At 46.7% G+C, this 20,851-nt stretch overlaps 1 protein-coding gene across 3 annotated transcripts in view; it reads left to right on the forward strand.

The window, feature by feature from the left end:
* Positions 1–20,851, forward strand: part of CC2D2A (coiled-coil and C2 domain containing 2A) — a 205,272-nt gene that overhangs the window by 105,069 nt on the left and 79,352 nt on the right. For all 3 annotated transcript variants that reach the window (XM_063923787.1, XM_063923779.1, XM_063923772.1), the window contains exon 22: positions 4,692–4,783. In XM_063923787.1, the coding sequence (XP_063779857.1) occupies positions 4,692–4,783 (92 nt within the window). The remainder of the gene's footprint in view (positions 1–4,691; positions 4,784–20,851) is intronic.

Here is a 20,851-nt window from a genome sequence, read left to right on the forward strand (position 1 = left end):
GTTCCCATGGCCTTGTTGATCGAAGCACAGACGATCGCAGGTCTCTGTGCTGCACCTGCTGCTACGAAAATTGACTTTAAAGGATGCCTCAGATTTAAAGTCGTTACATTAGGAATTGGTAAAATTGTCCTCTCCGACACCCGTCCTAGGAATGAATCCACTACAGGTGGAGTCTCCCACTTATCCATTACACCCTTAGGTAGGGGATAAGTTACTTGAAACCCTTTTCGGAAATTGAAATGTCAGGTTGTTTCCGAGCCTCCTCCATTTGAGATTTGAGGGATGTAGGAATGGGGAAACTGCAGAGTGCGGCTTTTGGGATTCGAACAATTCGAATTCTACTTGCTCCTTTACTTTTTCTACTTTAAAGTTTAGGATCTCCGTCACTGCTTCAATTAAAGAATCAAGACCCGGGATTGCCGTGTCTTCTCTGGGAAATCGGTGTCTAGGTTAGATTCAATTAACTCCCTTAATAGGAAGAGATCTTTTAACTGCCCTGCGCACATTTGTTTCTGCTTGTGCGGGCGGCGTTAACCTGATGAGAAAATCCTCCATCGTCTTTGAGAATCCCGCAGCCTATTCCGATTGCTGCTTGCGTGATTTCGCCATCTCCTTGGAGATTCTATTTGTAAGGTTGTGATCTTAGCCATAGCATTGCTCCCAGGTGGAGCGTCCTTGTCTTAGCAGGAGTCGCCCACCCCGTAGCTGCCAACCCGCGTGCCTTTCCTGTTACTTTTCGTACAGACAGAACAGGCCTTGGAGGCTTGGTTGGTGCTTTAGACATGCTGTTTAAACCCCTTACTAGGTAATTACGCAGCGCTTTCCCCCTTTAAACTAGGAAGAGAAAGACTGCGAGAAATGACGGAAGCGACCGTTCCATTACACCTTTAGGTTTCGGATTCAGCTGGAATTACCATATATATATATATATATATATATATATATATATATATATACACATACATATATATATACATATACACATACATATATATATACATATACACATACATATATATATACATATACATATAGCAAGCTGGTGGTGCGGCACTCCAAGGAATTTGAAACTGACACTGTCTTGATTACAACGTTTCAATGCCTTTTAATCACAACAGCATTTTCATCAGGTAAAATTTACCTTATGAAAATGCCGTTGTGATTAAAAGGCATTGAAACATTGTAATCAAGACAGTGTCAGTTTCAAATTCCTTGGAGTGCCGCACCACCAGCTTGCTATTTGTCCGTTCCCTGTGAGGGCACCCAGGTTGTATTCATGCTAAGTGGCTGTGCCGGATCACCACCTCTGTGTGTGTGTGTGTATATGTATGTATATATATATATATATATATATATAGATAGATCAGGACAAAAAGTAAAGTTATAATCAAGAATTAAATAAATTAAAACACCAGCCGTCTTGCCCCACTCGCACACCCAACTGTAATTCAGTTGTTATGTTGGGGTTGACGTTCAACCGCTTCCTCATATTTTCTTCAGGATCCTTGTCATGGAAGTCCTTTGAAAATATAAATATAAAATTGAATGATGAAAATACAGGAGATCCCTTTTAGCATCTCCCTATATAATGTTCAACAGCAGAGGGAGCCTGAATTAATGTAGGGGCCCCACCCCCTGAGCTAATTGGCTGACTTCCTTAGGGAGGGAGTAACCCCCCCCCCCTATAACTAACTTTGCGCCAAAACTGTATTTCTAAAATGGCCGACATTCAAATTATGAGGTAACATCCATTATGTGTACCCAGTACCCAGGGCCGGACTGGCCATCTGGCACTTCTGGCAAATGCCAGAAGGGCCGATGGCCACGTGGGCCGGTCCAGCGCTGACTGAGACACGCTGCCGCTCAGTCCGGCGGCAGCATGTCTCAGCTGTCAGGAGAGGAGAGCGCCCGCCAGCGGCTGTGTCTGGCGCGGCGGCGTATAGCGGACTTCAAACCAGCCGCCGGTTCGCGAGCCAATCAGAGCTCGCGGACCGGCAGCCAATCAGAAGCCGCCGGTCCGCGAGCTCTGATTGGCTCAGGAACCGGCGGCTGGTTTGAACGAAGTCCGCTGTACGCCGCCACGCCAGACACAGCCGCGCTGGCGGGCGCTACCTCTCCTGACTCACCCGTCCCTCACAGCCGGAGCCCGGAGGAGGAGCAGCAGCAGCGGTAAGCAGCTGCAGCACTGGCTGCTGTGGGGGCAATTGTATACCTGGCTGGCACTGTGGGGGCAATTGGCTGGCACTGTGGGGCATTTGTATACCTGGCACTGTGGGGGCAATTGTGGATCTGGCACTGTGGGGGCATTTGTGGATCTGGCACTGTGGGGGCATTTGTATACCTGGCACTGTGGGGGCATTTGTATACCTGGCACTTTGGGGCATTTGTATACCTGGCACTGTGGGGCATTTGTATACCTGGCACTGTGGGGGCAATTGTGGATCTGGCACTGCACTATTGGGGGCATATAATGTAAATTTCGGCTCATACCGGGTGCTATAATGTGAATTTTGGCTCATACTGTGTGGTATAATGTGAAAGAGGCACCAGTACTAGATAGTATAAGCGGTCCTACTATTGTGGTGCATAATGCGTATAAGGGGTGAATGGTGTGGTAAACTACACTGAAGGCCACGCCCCTTTTGAATGGCCACGCCCCTTTTCCGGAGCATGCGCGCCTTTGGCGCGCGCAGAATTACAAACTTCACATTTCCATACCCCCACTTCAAAATTTCCTCTTCAATCACTGGTTGTGTGTATTTTAATAGAGAATGATGTACGCTTGTATGTTGTTAGAATATTAATTATATTTGTAAGAGCATAGACTAATAAGTGGGAAGAGTCAGGAATAGTAAGGGGAGGAGTCACAGAGGTGGGCCTGTGTGCTTCGAAAATGCCAGGGCCTATTTTTAGTCCCAGTCCGGCCCTGCCAGTACCTAATAGATATTAGCGGGCCGCTATTAAATAAACCCTTTATTGCTGCTCTGCTGCCAGCCTTCTCCATTTTAGCAAACTCGGATCCGGCTGTCTGTGGGGCGCTGCGTGCAGTGGATCCGCCCCCCGCAGCGCGTGTAACCGAGAAGCGCCTGACACTCTCTGCCCCCGTCTACGCGTAGCGGTGCTTTTCCCCGCCGTCCTCCGGAGCGCAGCTCTATCTGTAAATGAGCTGTGCGCTCCGGCTGGCCCGCCCTCTGTTCTGAAATGGCTCCGGGCAGCGCGTCTGCTAGTTAAACGGGAGCTATGTGCGGCGCTTCTGATCTCCCACAGTTTAACAGGGGAGGCCAGTGTTCACTGTCAGGACACTTTTACTATCACTTAAGGAGGTTTTTTAGGCTGAGGGATCTGTAGGCTAAGGGATCTCATATACGACCAGTACTTACAGATGCTGATCTCCTGTAGAGAGATGCAAGGGATCTTGTCTCTCAAAATCATCCTGGCTTTGTCCCCCATTTCATTAGTGGACGCAGCACTATTCTTTAACCTGAACTTTGTCCCCCTTTTATTAGGGGGACGCAGCTTTTTCCGCTGGTAAAGCCTGCACCCCCTTTCATTTAGGTGGGATCGGGCTTTAGTTAGGAGGGATTGGGCCAGTCATCAATGACTAAATAAATAAATCTTCAAGGAGCAGGAGCTCCCTTCTGTGCTTGTACCTCCTTGGCACAATTTTCCAAACTGAGGGAGGAGGGATGTGAAGGGGGAGGAGCCGGCTGTGCAGACAATGCTAATTTTGGATTGTGCCACACCTGCGGTTGCACGCTTCACACCCCTAATGTCTAAGGATGCTCCAGTGTTCCCTAGTGGATGAAAGAGAAATATTGTACTCCAAAACCTGTTGTCTATATCAGGTGTCTGAGTGTGCCTCATTATATGAACCTCCCTGCTTGAGGTAAGACCCTTTAGTAAAAATAAAATGGTTAGTAATATATTTTGTTGTCTTAAATCTCTGTCTTTGTGCATACATTTTGCCCCTCTTGTGAAAGCACAACACACAGGGATTTTGTGAGGTAACCTTTATTTACACCATGTATACAGTGGAAGAATCATGTCTCAGTGATGTCACTAGTTCCTGATGAATTGATTGGCTGCGTTCTGATAAATATTAGTTCAGGCCACAACATGGCTGAGCGCACCACAGAGATTGCGCCAGTGATGGCCATACACATCAGTGACTGAGAGAAGCTGGTCATGATTGCATCATTTATTCTCCAGTCAGTGAAAAATTACAAGATGACTGGCTTCACCTGTGTTGGTTTAAGTAAGAGATTGTGAAGCATTCATCTTAGAAATGACAAACTAACAACACTGTCATTATCAGGCTGCTGGTAATATTATAGCCAAGAGCTCCCTCTCAAAGTATCCTGCAAACACAGGCAGTGTGCATTAGGAACAAGACTGCTGCGTCCTCTCATTACTGTGTGGTCTATAACATAGATGATTCCAACCACACCTGGCCCCAGGAGAACAGTGCAAGTCCGGAGTGTCATCCAGTGCATGGTTCATTTAGCACAGACTAACATGCCTGGTTCCTGTGATGCCACCACAGAGAATAATGATCATATGCTCACCTTTAAAAATAAAGCAAAAACATTTCAGAAATGTTTGGAGGTGGATTTTTGTAAAACTACCACATTAGTTACAGAGCACTATTTGATCTAGTCTGATAATATTACTTCTCCTTATGTTGTTTCCAGATTAGGGAATCTGTGATAAATCGGTTCTTGATAGCAAAACATCACTTCATTCTCTCCGACTTGGTGGTGGAAGAAGACATCCCTAGTCTTGGGTAAGATGTATGTGTGTTATATACATCCATAGGTGTATATAACATCTGTAGGTGGAGAGAGGACAGTCTGTGGGTTTTAGCAATGGGCAGATTTCAAGCCAGCAATACACAGCCATCGCTGCTTTAACCTGTGGCAGCCAGATCTCCTGCACTAAGGGTAGGGCTGGTGCAAATGCTGATGGTAGTGGGGTCTGCTGATCAGGAAATCCCACAGGCCCTCTGGGAGTAAGGTCAGGTGCTCACTGGCTGTGCAATACCAGCTATTACCTAATGTGAGTATAAATGCGAGTGTAAATGCATGTCAGACGCAACCTGCGTTTGTTATTAGCATTTTCTCAAGTGTTTGGAGTGTTGAATGCTGGGTGCGGGACTCAACCACGCGGGGTCAGAACAACAGGAGGAAGGGGGAGGGGGGCAGGTGCTGAAAGAGTAAAGGGCAGGATGGGACGTGAGTGGAGAGTGATGTGTCCTGGCATATCTCGATTTTCTCTTACGTCCTAGAGGATGCTGGGGACTCCGTAAGGACCATGGGGTATAGACGGGCTCCGCAGGAGATAGGGCACCTAAAAAGAACTTTGACTATGGGTGTGCACTGGCTCCTCCCTCTATGCCCCTCCTCCAGACCTCAGTTAGATCTTGTGCCCAGAGGAGAATGGGTGCACTGCAGAGAGCGCTCCAGAGTTTTCTGTGGAGAAAGAATTTTGTTAGTTTTTTTATTTTCAGCAACAGGCTCCCTGCATCGTGGGACCGAGGAGAGAGAAGCAGAGCTGGCTTGTCAAGTTGGGCTGTGTTTCTAAGGCTACTGGACACCGTTAGCTCCAGAGGGAGTCGGAACACAGGTCTCACCTGGGGTTCGTCCCGGAGCCGCGCCGCCGTCCTCCTCACAGATGCCGAAGATAGAAGCCGGGTGAGTATGAGAAGGCAGAAGACATCATAGGCGGCAGAAGACATCAGATCTTCATGAGGTAAGGCACGCAGCGGTAAGCTGCGCGCCATTGCTCCCATTCACACACACAGAGCAGCACTGAAGGGCGCAGGGGGGGGCGCCCTGGGTAGCAATAAACCTCACATTTGGGCACTGACAAGGTAGATTAGGCTGCTGGGCAGTAATTCTACGATCCCCTGCCATTTCCTATAAGAAAATCACCGGGACCGAAGCCCGCCGTCGGGTGGGCGGAGCTTGATCCCCAGCACTAACCAGCGCCATTTTCTCCACAGAAGCTGCATGAGGAAAACGCTGGCTCCCTGGTCTCTCCCCTGCTGAACATTCAGGCTGGAAAGAAGAGGAGGGGGGCATTTTGAGCGCAGTGAGTGGGAATCTGGTCATTATATATATATATATATATATATATATATATATATATATATATATAAGCGCTATCTGGTTATATTTTTCCAGTGTTAAGCGCTGAGTGTGTGCTGGCATACTCTCTCTCTGTCTCTCCTAAGGGCCTGGTTGGGGTTTTGTCCCCTTATAGGTTAATCCCTGTGTGTGGAGGGTGTCGGTACGTGGTGTCGACATGTCTGAAGCGGAAGGCTTTTCCAAGGAGGAGGTGGAGCAAATGAGTGGTGTGTCCCCGTCGGTTGTGCCGACTCCAGATTGGATGGACATGTGGCATATGTTGAATGCAAGTGTGGCATCTTTACATAAAAAGCTTGATAAGGCTGATTTAGGGGGGACATCAGGGGGTCAATCCTCAGATTGGACCGACTCACAGGGCCCGTCGGGGTCTCAAAAGCGTCCCTTAATACAAGACACTACTACCGACACGGATTCTGATTCCAGTGTCGACTATGACGAAGTAAAATTGCACTCTAGGGTGACTAAAACCATTCAGTGTATGATTGTGGCAATAAGGGATGTGTTGCATATTGTGGATGAACCCTCTGTCCCCGACACAAGGGTACACATGTTTAAGGAAAAGAAACCGATTATTAACTTTCCCATATCTCATGAATTAAATGAATTCTTTGGAAAAGCTTGGGAGACTCCGGATAAGAGACCGCAGATCCCCAAAAGAATTTATATGGCATACCCTTTCCCTAAGCAGGACAGGGAGATTTGGGAAGCACCCCCCACTGTGGACAAAGCCCTGACGCGCTTGTCCAAGAAAGTGGCGCTACCGTCTCCTGACACAGCAGCCCTTAAGGACCCTGCAGATCGCAGGCAAGAAACTACCTTAAAGTGTATTTATTCTCATACGGGTGCTGTGCTAAGACCGACAATTGCGTCGGCATGGGTGTGTAGCGCAATTGCAGCTTGGACAGATGAGCTGACAGATCAATTTGATAATATGGATAAGAATACTATATTCCTAACTCTAGCCCATATTAAAGACGCAGTCTTATTTATGAGGGATGCTCAAAGGGACATTGGATTGCTAGCTTCTAGGGCCAATGCCATGTCTGTCTCAGCGAGAAGATCCTTATGGACTCGCCAATGGACGGGTGATGCGGATTCCAAGAAACATATGGAAGTACTACCCTACAAGGGTGATGTATTGGTTGGGGATGGGCTGACGGACCTGGTTTCCACAGCCACAGCAGGTAAATCACATTTTTTACCTTATATACCCCAACAGCAAAAGAAAGTAACACCCTATCAGATACAGTCCTTTCGGTCGCACAAGTCCAAAAGAGGTCGGGGATCCTCTTTCCTCGCCAGAGGTAAGGGCAGAGGCAAGAGAGCACCTGCTTCGGCAGGTGCCCAGGAACCAAAGTCCTTTCCGGCTGCTCCAAAAACCACAGCATGACGCTGGGGCTCCCCTGAGGGAGTCCGCACCGGTGGGGGCACGTCTTCGACTTTTCAGTCAGGCCTGGGTCAGTTCGGACCTGAATCCCTGGGTGTTGGAAATAGTTTCCCAGGGTTACAAATTGGAATTCGAGGAGGTGCCCCCGCGCCGATTTTTCAAATCGGCCCTACCAGCTTCCACATCGGAAAGGGATGTAGTGTTAGCTGCAATTCAAACGCTTTGTATACAGCAAGTGATAATCAAGGTTCCCCTGCACCAGCAGGGAAGAGGTTACTATTCAACCCTATTTGTGGTCCCGAAACCGGACGGTTCGGTCAGACCTATTTTGAATCTGAAATCCCTAAACCTGTACATAAGAAGATTCAATTCAAAATGGAATCTCTCAGAGCGATAATAGCCAACATGGAGGAGGGGGAGTTTATGGTGTCTCTGGACATAAAGGATGCGTACCTTCATGTCCCCATATATGCCCCCCATCAGGAATACCTGAGATTCGCTGTACAGGATTGTCATTACCAATTTCAGACGTTGCCGTTTGGACTCTCCACGGCCCCGAGGATTTTCACCAAGATAATGGCGGAAATGATGGTGGTCCTGCGCAATCATGGAGTCACAATTATCCCATACTTGGACGATCTCTTGATAAAAGCGAGATCAAGGGAGAAATTGCTGAACAGTGTGGCGCTCTCGTTGAGAGTGCTCCAGCAACACGGTTGGATTCTAAATCTACCGAAGTCACAGTTGATTCCGACAACTCGACTACCGTTCCTAGGTATGATACTGGATACGGAACAAATGAAGGTCTTCCTCCCAATAGAGAAAGCCCAAGACATACAGAACATGGTCAGAAACCTGCTAAAACCGAAAAGGGTGTCAGTTCACCAATGCACTCGAGTTCTGGGGAAAATGGTGGCGGGCTACGAGGCCATTCCCTTCGGCAGGTTCCATGCAAGGACTTTTCAATGGGACCTTCTGGACAAGTGGTCCGGGTCCCATCTGCACTTACATCGGAAAATAACTCTGTCCCCAGGGACCAGAGTGTCCCTCCTGTGGTGGTTGCAAAGTGCTCACCTCCTGGAGGGTCGCAGGTTCGGAATTCAGGATTTTATCCTGGTTACCACGGACGCGAGCCTCCGAGGATGGGGAGCGGTCACACAGGGAAAACATTTTCAGGGTCTTTGGTCAGACCAGGAGTCCTGTCTACACATCAATGTGTTGGAACTCAGGGCCATTTACAACGGCCTTCGACAAGCGGAGAGTTTTCTTCTAAACCCTACCGGTTCTGATTCAATCAGACAATGTCACAGCAGTGGCTCATGTGAACCGCCAAGGCGGGACAAAAAGCAGAGTCGCGATGGCGGAAGCCACAAGGATCCTTCGCTGGGCGGAACATCATGTAAGCGCTCTGTCAGCTGTCTTCATTCCGGGAGTGGACAACTGGGAAGCAGACTTCCTCAGCAGACACGATCTCCATCCAGGAGAGTGGGGACTTCATCAAGAAGTCTTTGCAGACGTAACACGTCTTTGGGGAACTTCTCAAATAGACATGATGGCGTCACGCCTCAATAAAAAACTTCAGAGGTACTGCGCCAGGTCTCGGGACCCTCAGGCAATAGCAGTGGACGCTCTGGTAACACCGTGGGTGTACAAATCGGTCTACGTGTTTCCTCCTCTTCCTCTCATCACAAAAGTGTTGAGGATCATAAAACGAAGAAGAGTACGAACGATACTCGTTGTCCCAGACTGGCCTCGAAGGGCCTGGTACTCGGATCTACAAGAGATGCTCACAGGAGATCCCTGGCCTCTTCCTCTGAGGGAAGACCTATTGCAGCAGGGGCCCTGTGTATTTCAAGACTTACCGCGGTTACGTTTGACGGCATGGCGGTTGAACGCTGAATCCTAGCGAAAAAGGGGATTCCGGAAGAGGTCATCCCTACTTTAATAAAGGCTAGGAAGGAGGTGACGGTAAAACATTATCACCGTATCTGGCGAAAGAATGTGTCTTGGTGTGAGACCAAGAATGCACCTACGGAAGATTTTCATCTGGGTCGTCTTCTCCACTTCCTACAGACAGGAGTGGCTATGGGCCTGAAATTAGGCTCTGTTAATGTACAGATTTCGGCCCTCTCGATTTTCTTTCAGAAGGAATTGGCTTCTCTTCCAGAAGTCCAGACGTTTGTAAAGGGAGTGCTGCACATCCAGCCCCCTTTTGTGCCTCCAGTGGCACCATGGGACCTGAATGTGGTGTTGCAGTTCCTAAAATCACACTGGTTTGAACCGCTTAACAAGGTTGAGTTGAAATTTCTTACCTGGAAGGTGGTCATGTTGTTGGCCTTAGCATCAGCAAGGCGAGTATCAGAATTGGCGGCTTTGTCACACAAGAGCCCCTACTTGATTTTTCATGTGGATCGAGCTGAATTGAGGACACGTCCGCAATTTTTGCCTAAAGTGGTTTCTTCGTTCCATATGAATCAACCTATTGTGGTGCCTGTGGCTACAAGTGACCTGGAGGATTCCAGATCCCTGGACGTAGTCAGGGCCTTAAAAATTTATGTAGCCAGGACGGCTAGAATTAGGAAAACAGAGGCTCTGTTTATCCTGTATGCGGCGGTTAAGGCCCATTCCACTAGGAAGGTGGGCTCTTCTTGGGCGGCTGCCCGAGGCGTCTCGGCTTTACAACTTTGCCGAGCGGCGACTTGGTCGGGGTCAAACACTTTTGCTAAATTCTACAAGTTTGATACCCTGGCTGATGAGGACCTAGCGTTTGCTCAGTCGGTGCTGCAGAGTCATACGCACTCTCCCGCCCGATTGGATGCTTTGGTATAAACCCCATGGTCCTTACGGAGTCCCCAGCATCCTCTAGGACGTAAGAGAAAATAAGATTTTAAACCTACCGGTAAATCTATTTCTCCTAGTCCGTAGAGGATGCTGGGCGCCCGTCCCAGTGCGGAAACTCTGCAAGACTTGTATATAGTTGTTGCTTACATAAGGGTTAAGTTACAGTTGACATCGGTCTTGGACCGTTACTGTCGTTTGTTCATACTGTTAACTGGTTATGTATGTTCCAGGTTACATGGTATGATTGGTGTGGGCTGGTATGAATCTTGCCCTTGGATTGCTAAATCCTGCCTTGTATTGTCCATCTCCTCTGGGCACAGTTCTCTAACTGAGGTCTGGAGGAGGGGCATAGAGGGAGGAGCCAGTGCACACCCATAGTCAAAGTTCTTTTTAGGTGCCCTATCTCCTGCGGAGCCCGTCTATACCCCATGGTCCTTACGGAGTCCCCAGCATCCTCTACGGACTAGGAGAAATAGATTTACCGGTAGGTTTAAAATCTTATTTTAACCTTTTAGGGGGGTATTCAATTGTAGTCGGAACTGCCATCTTGTCGGAAAGGCGGCAGTTTCCAACTTTTTTAGGTCGGAAACTGTCCCAACCTATTCCATCCCCCTGCCGACTTGTCGGAAAACACGTGGATCGGCAGAATAGCCGCGGATCCACGTTTTTTGTTGAAAGCGTGGCCAAATCCGACAGGTTTTAGCCCCATTTCCGACAATGTCAATCCGACTTTATTAAAAGTCAGATTGGCTTTGTCTGGAATGGCCAAATCCTGTCGGATTTGGACGCTCATTAAAAACTGAGATGTCGGATCCTTTCCGTCGGAAATACTAATATATTAATAAAAATATTAAACAAAATGTATAACTGCTGCTACTAACTGAATACACAGTAATTCAGGTGTTACACACCAGAGGCAATCTCAATGTTTGTTAAGAAAGTAAAGGAGGAATTTTGTTCTGAAGAGCTTACATTCTATTGTAACACAAGTAAGTATCGTGAGTTCTAGGACTGCCAGTCCAGAAATGCTGTATGTTGCAAAGTGGTAGGTTAGTCAGTGGTGTTTTTACTATTAATCACATGTAATTCCCTTCCAGGCCCTACATGATACAAGGGAGGGAGGGTTAAATTGTACCAACAACATTCACCTAAGCCTAACAGAGAGAGTTATATATATTTTTATATATATATATATATATATATATATTTTTTTTTTTATTTTTTTTTGTGTGTATGTATGTGTGTGTATGTATGTATATATATATATATATATATATACAAAATTTTTGCTCCGGCACTCCTCCTGATAACTTGCTGAGGTGCCCTTCCTTGTGGACATGCTGGTCCACCCACATGCAATAGGAAAGAACAGGTGGCACTCTCAGTCTTGTAAATGGTGAAAAACGACCTCCACGCACGTGGAGTCTTTATTGAAACAAACAGGTGACGTTTCGGGGACGTGTCCCCTTCCTCAGACAACAACACAGTGCATAAACAGTGTTTAAATAGAGCCATAAATCCCACTTACCCCCATAGTCATGACTCTCAGCTGCGTGGACCACGGAGAGTCCGGCGTCTCATGTCCGGCACTTCCGGTTTCGGCAGCACGGCCCGGCCGGAAGTGACGCGATCACGTCAGCCGGTCCCCGTGGCAACGCGCTGGGAGCCCTACAAACAATAACAAAACATGAATGTGACAATCTCATGTGATACAACTGCTCACAAATACAAAACACGCTCAACTGAGCTAGAGTGAGCATATAAACCTGATTACAGTGAATCAAACAGTATGTCATATAAAAACAATTTAAAAAAATATCCTATGTGTGCTAGCACCCTGGGACCAATTAGCATTGAACCTTCTAGGATTCCTAAAATCTTATTTATTATCTCAATGTGGCTTAAATCATATGTCTATATAAAGACCTATTGTATCGATGTTGAGCAAAACATCGATAGATCTTTTTTATATTGTTATTTAGAAATTTATTTTTTAAAACAGGATTTTATTATATATATATCTCTTTCTTTTTGGCCTTTTTAGACTTTTTAAGCTTATTACATCTGAGAGGTGGGCCAACCCAAGGGTCGACTGGTGATGTGGCTATTACCCTTGGCCTGGTGGTGATAATTACATAAAATTCATTAAATGGGTGATTTAAGAGGCAGACGGCTGGTTAAACAAAATACCAACTGTCACTCAAAAAAGGAAGGAATTTAGGAGGTGGAAAACTCTGAGAATGAAAAACATGAAACATATCTGTAAAAAAGTACATGTACACAAAGTACCTGTAAAAAAGTACCTGTAAACAAAGTATATATATATATTTTGTGTGTGTATGTGTGTGTGTATATGTATATATATATATATATATATATATATATATATATATACACTGCTCAAAAAAATAAAGGGAACACTTAAACAACACAATGTAACTCCAAGTCAATCACACTTCTGTGAAATCAAACTGTCCACTTAGGAAGCAACACTGATTGACAATCAATTTCACATGCTGTTGTGCAAATGAAATAGACAACAGGTGGAAATTATAGGCAATTAGCAAGACACCCCCAATAAAGGAGTTGTTCTGCAAGTGGTGACCACAGATCACTTCTCAGCTCCTATGCTTTCTGGCTGATGTTTTGGTCACTTTTGAAAGCTGGCGGTGCTTTCACTCTAGTGGTAGCATGAGACGGAGTCTACAACCCACACAAGTGGCTCAGGTAGTGCAGCTCATCCAGGATGGCACATCAATGCGAGCTGTGGCATGAAGGTTTGCTGTGTCTGTCAGCGTAGTATCCAGAGCATGGAGGCGCTACCAGGAGACAGGCCAGTACATCAGGAGACATGGAGGAGGCTGTAGGAGGGCAACAACCCAGCAGCAGGACCGCTACCTCTGCCTTTGTGCAAGGAGGAACAGGAGGAGCACTGCCAGAGCCCTGCAAAATGACCTCCAGCAAGCCACAAATGTGCATGTGTCTACTCAAACGATCAGAAACAGACTCCATGAGGGTGGTATGAGGGCCCGACATCCACAGGTGGGGGTTGTGCTAACAGTTCTCCTTTTCACAGTCATCATTTGTTTGCACTTTTACAGATGTGGATTTTTCTCTGGTGAAATATCCTGTCTGAGCAACCAACTGTAGTGAAAGATAACTGAGAATTGCCAAACCTTGTGTCTTATGAAGCGCCTTGAGTCCTGATGGAGAGAGAGCGCTATATAAATAAAATTTATTATTATTATTATTATTATTATTTTTTTTTAATTCTCATTAAATATGTGGGTGTTTGTTTGTTTGTTTGTTTTTTTCTCTAGCATCCACTAGGGGATACTGGAGGCTGAGTACACTGGGGATAGACGGGTTGGCTATCAGGAGCTGGCACTTTAAATTTACCACTTAACTGATGATTTTTCCTTCAAAACCGTTCATAAAACTATAAAAAATATATATATATATATATTTTTTATAAAGTTTAAAATGTTTTTTTTTTTTTTTTTTAAATATTTGATTACTATTTATTTTTCATCCACAAGGGGTCACTGGAGTACTCTTGGGATACGGACGGGGCGTTAGCAGGATAGGCACAATTTAAATATTTAAATTAGTAACTCTCCTCCCTCCTCCCATAGTACCTCAGTGTTTTTCTGTGCCTCACCAGGATAGAAGCACACGTGGAGTTACTCCACACATTTTTCTAATTTTTACCTTTCTTTTTCATTTTTATTTTACAACACAATCCCTTCCCAGCTTAGAAAGAAGCTTGGGTCCGGGATTGTTGGTACGGCTGCATGCAGCTCTTGGCTTGTCGGCGCTCAGAGAGGAGCACCGCCATAGACCACACGCTCTTGGCCTGATTGCAGCCTGAGACAAGGAGCTGGACGGAGCTTGCTACAGAAGCCCCGTCATTGGCTCCACGGGAATAAGGTAACAGGCAGCTCTTGACTTGCGGGGGGATCTGGGCGGTCATCATTATTCTGCCACCCGGCTGTGTGCATTTTCATGTTATGTGTGTCTGCCCTTGGCGCCCGCAGCCGCTTCCCAGCTCCTGCCTCTGCCTGCTTCTCAGCCCAGCCGCGGACAGCCACACTGCCGCCGCTGTGCGTCTGCCTCCATTCCGTGTCCCTCTGGCCTTGGCGCTCGCACCCGTTTCACAGCTCCTGCCTCCCGCTGCCTGATTCTCAGCCCAGCCAGCTGCCGCGCCGCTAGGCGTCTGCCTCCGTTCCACGGTTCCCTCTGCCCGGCTCCTGCTGCGTGATCGTGGTGGAAGCTGCCGCCGCTGGCCGTCTGCCTCCCTTCCCCGCCTCCATCTGCTCTCCGCCTCCTGCTAGGTGATCACGGCGGGAGAGGGCAGGGGGGAGCTCTGCCGTGGACAGGGTCCACGACCGGCTCAGTCATTAAACAGACCGCGGACAGCTCTCACTGCTGCCGCGGTCTGCCAGCGCTACAAGCAGCGATGCTGCACAAGGGGAGATCGAGGGGGCTGTGGGGGGAAGCATTATACTTCGCAGCGCCACGGCTCTGGCAGTAGTATTGTCCCTCATATCTGGCTATTAAGCCTGTAACACATAAGAGGGATGTCTATTTTTAAAATAGGTTATACATAATTATAATGACTGTTAATATAACCTGACAAGATGGTTTTCTTAATATATAACATGGAAGCACATGGCTGGAGGACATTTTAACCATATATCCTGCTTCTTCTTCCAGGAAGTTGCTGTCCTACAACATGTAATACAGAAAAATAGAGTAGTCCACAAGCGCTGCTATTTGAAATTATGTAACGCCTTCACATGAGATCCCTTCGTGTTCAATATATGATTTCCTTCCCAGAATTCGCACCTCTGGACTGACCTCCTCTCAGTGGGGAAGACGCCTATAAAGGTTTCTTTCCACACCCTCCTCCACTGTTCTATTGCCCGAGGGTGCTCTTTCCCTCAGCGGGGACGCTCACTTTAAACACACTCCCTATGTGCATAAAAAGGTTTCTTTTTCTTTATCCTTAATCGTCATACAGTGTATTCTATTGGCATCATTGGAGACCTCCCTCTCCCTCAAAATAGACGCTCACCTTATATTAAAGCCCTATATGCCTTGAAAGGTTTCTTTCACCACTGTTTTTCTGGGCCGTCTGCCACCTGCATCCCACGTCTCTCCTCCTTGTGGTTAATTCTCATAAAACGTCAGTAGATAAAATAATCCGTCCAAGCAGATTTATTCAAAAATGGACATAGAACTATTCAATAAAAAGGAATCTTTAAAATTACATATATAACCAAACAAAACAAAAAACTTTCCCCTATTTGGCAGCCTCGGTTAGTCCTTTTATATCCCCCTTGGAAACCGATGGGGAGGGTCAATCTTCCCAAAACAACACCGAAAAAGATGAGCAATATTCCCAAATTACGGTCCCTTACATGGGGAAATATCAACCCTCCCCATCGACCCTCCCCATCGGTTTCCAAGGGGGATATAAAAGGACTAACCGAGGCTGCCAAATAGGGGAAAGTTTTTTGTTTTGTTATATGTAATTTTAAAGATTCCTTTTTATTGAATAGTTCTATGTCCATTTTTGAATAAATCTGCTTGGACGGATTATTTTATCTACTGACGTTTTGTATGAGAATTAACCACAAGGAGGAGAGACGTGGGATGCAGGTGGCAGACGGCCCAGAAAAACAGTGGTGAAAGAAACCTTTCAAGGCATATATAGGGCCTTAATATAAGGTGAGCGTCTATTTTGAGGGAGAGGGAGGTCTCCAATGATGCCAATAGAATACACTGTATGACGATTAAGGATAAAGAAAAAGAAACCTTTTTATGCACATAGGGAGTGTGTTTAAGGTGAGCGTCCCCGCTGAGGGAAAGAGCACCCTCGGGCAATAGAACAGTGGAGGAGGGTGTGGAAAGAAACCTTTTATAGGCGTCTTCCCCACTGAGAGGAGGTCAGTCCAGAGGTGCGAATTCTGGGAAGGAAATCATATATTGAACACGAAGGGATCTCATGTGAAGGCGTGACATAATTTCAAATAGCAGCGCTTGTGGACTACTCTATTTTTCTGTATTACATGTGTTGCCAGGAGTGGTGGTCCTTAAGAGTATAGTACAAAGTCGCTGCTGGGCGCAAGTTATACCTCTCTTGTCATATTTTTTGAGCTGTCCTACAACACTCCGCCACCGGATGGAGCAGGGGTGTTACTAGGAATTTTTGGACAGATCAGGTTTCATATAGTGTGGCCACGTACACTGCACTTTGGCCGTATACATAAGCAGCTTAACTGCAATGTCTGTAAAATTTCTTCTCCTGATCCCCAATGGGCAATACTAGCGGATGTAATGTCTGGGTTATAAACGTAATTGGCCGCCGCTCGTAAGGGGCGTGAAACAGCTAGATCTGAAGCTTGAGTGAGACCGCCAGAGATACCGGAAGGGTCTTGGGACATGTCTAGGTCCTTACAAAGGTCCAAGTCTAGTTCGGGTCACAAAGATAGTTATCATTTGTCTTATATTTCCAGTTTCTGCTGTGTTGTATTCTGACGATTCAATGCCAGACCTCACTGCGCAGGATGAACATGAGGAAGGTGCATTGGACCAGCAGTCAGATAGTGAGGATATTAACAGCACGGGCATTGATAATCTCCTCAGGGCGGTACGTCAGTCTTTGAATTTTACAGAGACGGAGAACCTCTTACAAGTGATGAGATGATAGTTGCTAAACGACAAAGCTCTCCGGTGTGTTTTTTTTTTTCAGAATCTCTTAATAAGCAGTTAATAGAGGCATGGAAGAATCTGGATAAACGGTTTTCTATGCCTCGCCGGTTTCTGTCTAGTTACCTGTTTCCAAAGTCTATGACATCTAAATGGGAGAATCCTCCATGGTGGATTCGTCGGTGTCAAAACTTTCTAAAAAGTTAACCATTCCAGTACCAACTGCTACTACGCTTAAAGACCCGTCAGAGCGTAAACTAGAAGCTATGCTAAAGTCGATGTATACAGCAGTAGGGGTGCTGCTTAGACCTGGGTTGGTTGGAATTTGGGTAAATAAGTCTGTGATTACATGGATAACACAGTTCAGGTCGGACATACAAGACGACCACCTTATACTTCTCGCTGATCACATCTGTGAAGCTGCTGAGTATCTATGTACAGCTTCTATGGACAAACGAGGAATAGAAGCGTTACCTTACGCTGGCGAGAAGTTGTTTCATCCTGAATTGGACAACTGGATTTCTGAGGCCAGGAAAGTCTGTTTTCCTACCATTGCCTACACAAGTACCTAGACGAAAATACTCTGGACCAGCGTTTAAACCCTTTAGACCTCAGTCCTTTCGAGGCCGTGCTAGAGGAACAACCAGTCACAGTAGACGTGGTAGAGGACGTGGGTTTCAACAAACCACCACCCGTCATCAGAAAGCTAGGACCACCGACAAGCCAGTGGCATGACTGGCTCCCAGCCCATCTCGGATCTTCTGTTGTGGGTGCACGCCTTCAGACGTTCCATTTGGCGTGGTTCCAGACATCCACAGATGGGTGGATCCGCAATTTAGTGTTAAAATGTTACAAAATGCGATTGTCTGCCACCAAAGCGTTTTTTCAAAACCGGACTGCCTGTGTCGGAAGACAAGAAGGTGGTTCTGCAGATCGCAATTCAGTCTCTGCTAGATTCAGCAGTTTTGCTTCCGATCCCAGTTCACCAACAAGGACAAGGTTATTATTCCAGTCTTTTTGTAGTACTAAAGCCGGATGGCTCAGTCAGACCGATATTGAACCTAAAGGGGCTTAATCAGGACATCACTTACTACAGATTCAAGATGGAATCCCTTAAGTCAGTAGTTGCAGATTTGGAGCCACAGGAATTCATGATTGCGCTGGATCTCAAGAATGCGTACTTGCACATTCCAATTTGGTCGCCTCACCAGAGGTAGCTTCGGTTGGCAGGACAGCAAAACCATTGTCAATTTCAGGCTCTACCGTTTGTCTTCTCGTCAGCGCCTCTGGTATTCACCAAAGTGATGTCTGTGATGACAGCTCATCTCAGATCCCTGGGAGTGATAATAGTTCCGTACTTGGACGATCTGCTCATCAAAGCTCTGTCTCAACCGATACTCCTCCAGCATGCTTTACTGATGTACAATGTGCTAGTTCTGCACGGTTGGATCATCAACTTCAAGAAATCAAACCTGATTCCGTCTCAACTACTTAAATTTCTAGAAATGATTCTTGATACGGTGGATCAAAGAATTTATCTGCCAGAATAGAAGATACAAAGTATTCGTCATCTGGTACAGTTAGTGCTCAAGCCACGCACAGTCTCGGTGCATTTGTGCATTCGACTATTAGGAAAGATGGTGGCGTCTTTCGAAGCGCTCCAGTTTGGAAGATTTCACTCGCGTCCTTTTCAACTGGATGTTCTCACACAGTGGTCAGATTCTACAGATGGTGAGGTTGTCTCCACGGGCTAGAGTATCACTACTCTGGTGGCTCCAAGTACAAATCTCACCGCAGGGAAAAGGTTCGGCGACTGGAATTGGATAATTCTCACGACGGACGCGAGTCTCAGAGGTTGGGGAGCTGACCATACGTCAGGCTTATCTTCATGCTAGGTTACAGCCGCCTGCATCAGTTTCAACTCATTCCACACGTTCTGTGGGAACTTCATGGGCAGCAGGTAGTGGGGCCTCTACAAAGCAGCTTTGCCATGTGGCTACATGGTCATCAGTGCACAGGTTTGTGCGCTTTTACAAGTTTGATATGTTTGCGGCATCAGCATCTAGTTTTGGCCGTCTAGTGTTACAGGTGCCAAACAGCTCTCCCGCCCAAGGGAGAAAATTTGGTACGTCCCAAGAGTACTCCAGTGACCCCTAGTGGATGAAAAAGAAAATAGGATTTTGGTACTTACCAGATAAATCCTTTTCTTTGAATCCACAGGGGGCGATGGACGCCCACCCAGAGCAGTTTTTACTTGTCTTGTGGTAAGTACAGTGGATCTTATGGTAACACATTCTCACCGACTTGTTCAAATATTCAGGTTATATCGATTATTGTGACAACTGTTTAGTTGTCCGTTACGTTATGTGTCAACTTCATTGTTGTCCGTTATGTTAGAATGTTATATGTAATTCTCCGTTGTTCATCTTCTCTATCGCTCCTGTTCGGCTCAGTTAAAAACACTGAGGTACTGTGGGAGTATGGAGGAGGGAGGAGAGTTACTAATTTAAATATTTAAATTTTGCCTATCCTGCTAACGCCCCGTCCATATCCCAAGAGTACTCTAGTGCCCCCTGTGGATTCAAAGAAAATGATTTATCTGGTAAGTACCAAAATCCTATTATTATGCACTTCTGCAGAATGGATCTCCTCGTCAAAAACTTGGGGACACAGTGGGGCGGCGCGGTCGAATGTGATCTGACCATGCCAATTAAGTGGTTAATTGAAGAGTATGCAGACTCCTCCCCCTCTATCCCCCAGAAGCCCCAGTTTCTTTAATGTGCTGAGGGAGCCGGTGACATACTGCTGCTGCTCCAGCACTTTCAGAATAATTACCTTTGTCACCTCCTCAAAGGTGAGGTCCGGTTCCTCTTGCAGCCTGATGGGAGAAGTCAGGAGTGATCTGTCAGAGCTTACTGAAAAAGCTTCTGCCAGACTCCAGTCTGCACGCCGTGCACCTAGATCCTCAGTACGGTAAGCGCGGCAACGCTGCCTTCCCCTCTTCCTGGTCCCGTGCACGGGCTGCGATAGCGGCATTAACCTTTACTCTCCTACGCTTAGGGCTCCTGGTCAGCGCATCAGTAGAGAGCAGTTTGGAGCCGCAGAGGAGCACGCTGATAGGGAGAGGGGAGAACTACACAGTGCTTCGCGCTGAGGAGCTGATAGCTGCGGCTATAGAGCATCCTGCAGGCTTTTACTTAGCCTCTGGTACCTGGCCACGCTTCTAATGGCGCTGAGCGGGTACATGGCGACGGGAAGAAGGGGGGCGGAGCTTGGTGTGTAACAGCTCCTGCATACAACGCGCCGTTTATCTCTGCTTATATTTCAGTGGGAGACCCTTCTACAGAAGATTCCCTGCTCTACCCCGGATATCTTCAACTGACTGGAGGTTGAAGTTCACTGGGAAGATTGTTGGCATAGTGGGGATCTAAATTCTGTATTAACAAACCGAAGAGCATTAGTTGCTCAGAGTGTGCTTTCTCCTCTTCCTGTGTGACTGAGTGCGTGTGTGACCAGTTTACCCCTGGACCTGGACCACAATGTCGGGCAAGGGTACAGCGCAAAAAACTTCGCAAAAGTTATTTGTGTGCATCAAATGTAACAAAAAGTTGCCTCAGGCATCTGATGGCTCCACCGTATGTTGTGCATGCGCGCAAGACGACGGGGTACAAGCCACTACATCTGTAGAGGGTTCAAACCCACCTTGGGCATTGACTCTGGCTCAGGTTATGTTGGATCTTATGGTGACCATACACTTGTGCGA

This window comes from Pseudophryne corroboree, chromosome 1 (assembly GCF_028390025.1).
Source record: "Pseudophryne corroboree isolate aPseCor3 chromosome 1, aPseCor3.hap2, whole genome shotgun sequence".
NCBI lineage: Eukaryota > Metazoa > Chordata > Amphibia > Anura > Myobatrachidae > Pseudophryne > Pseudophryne corroboree.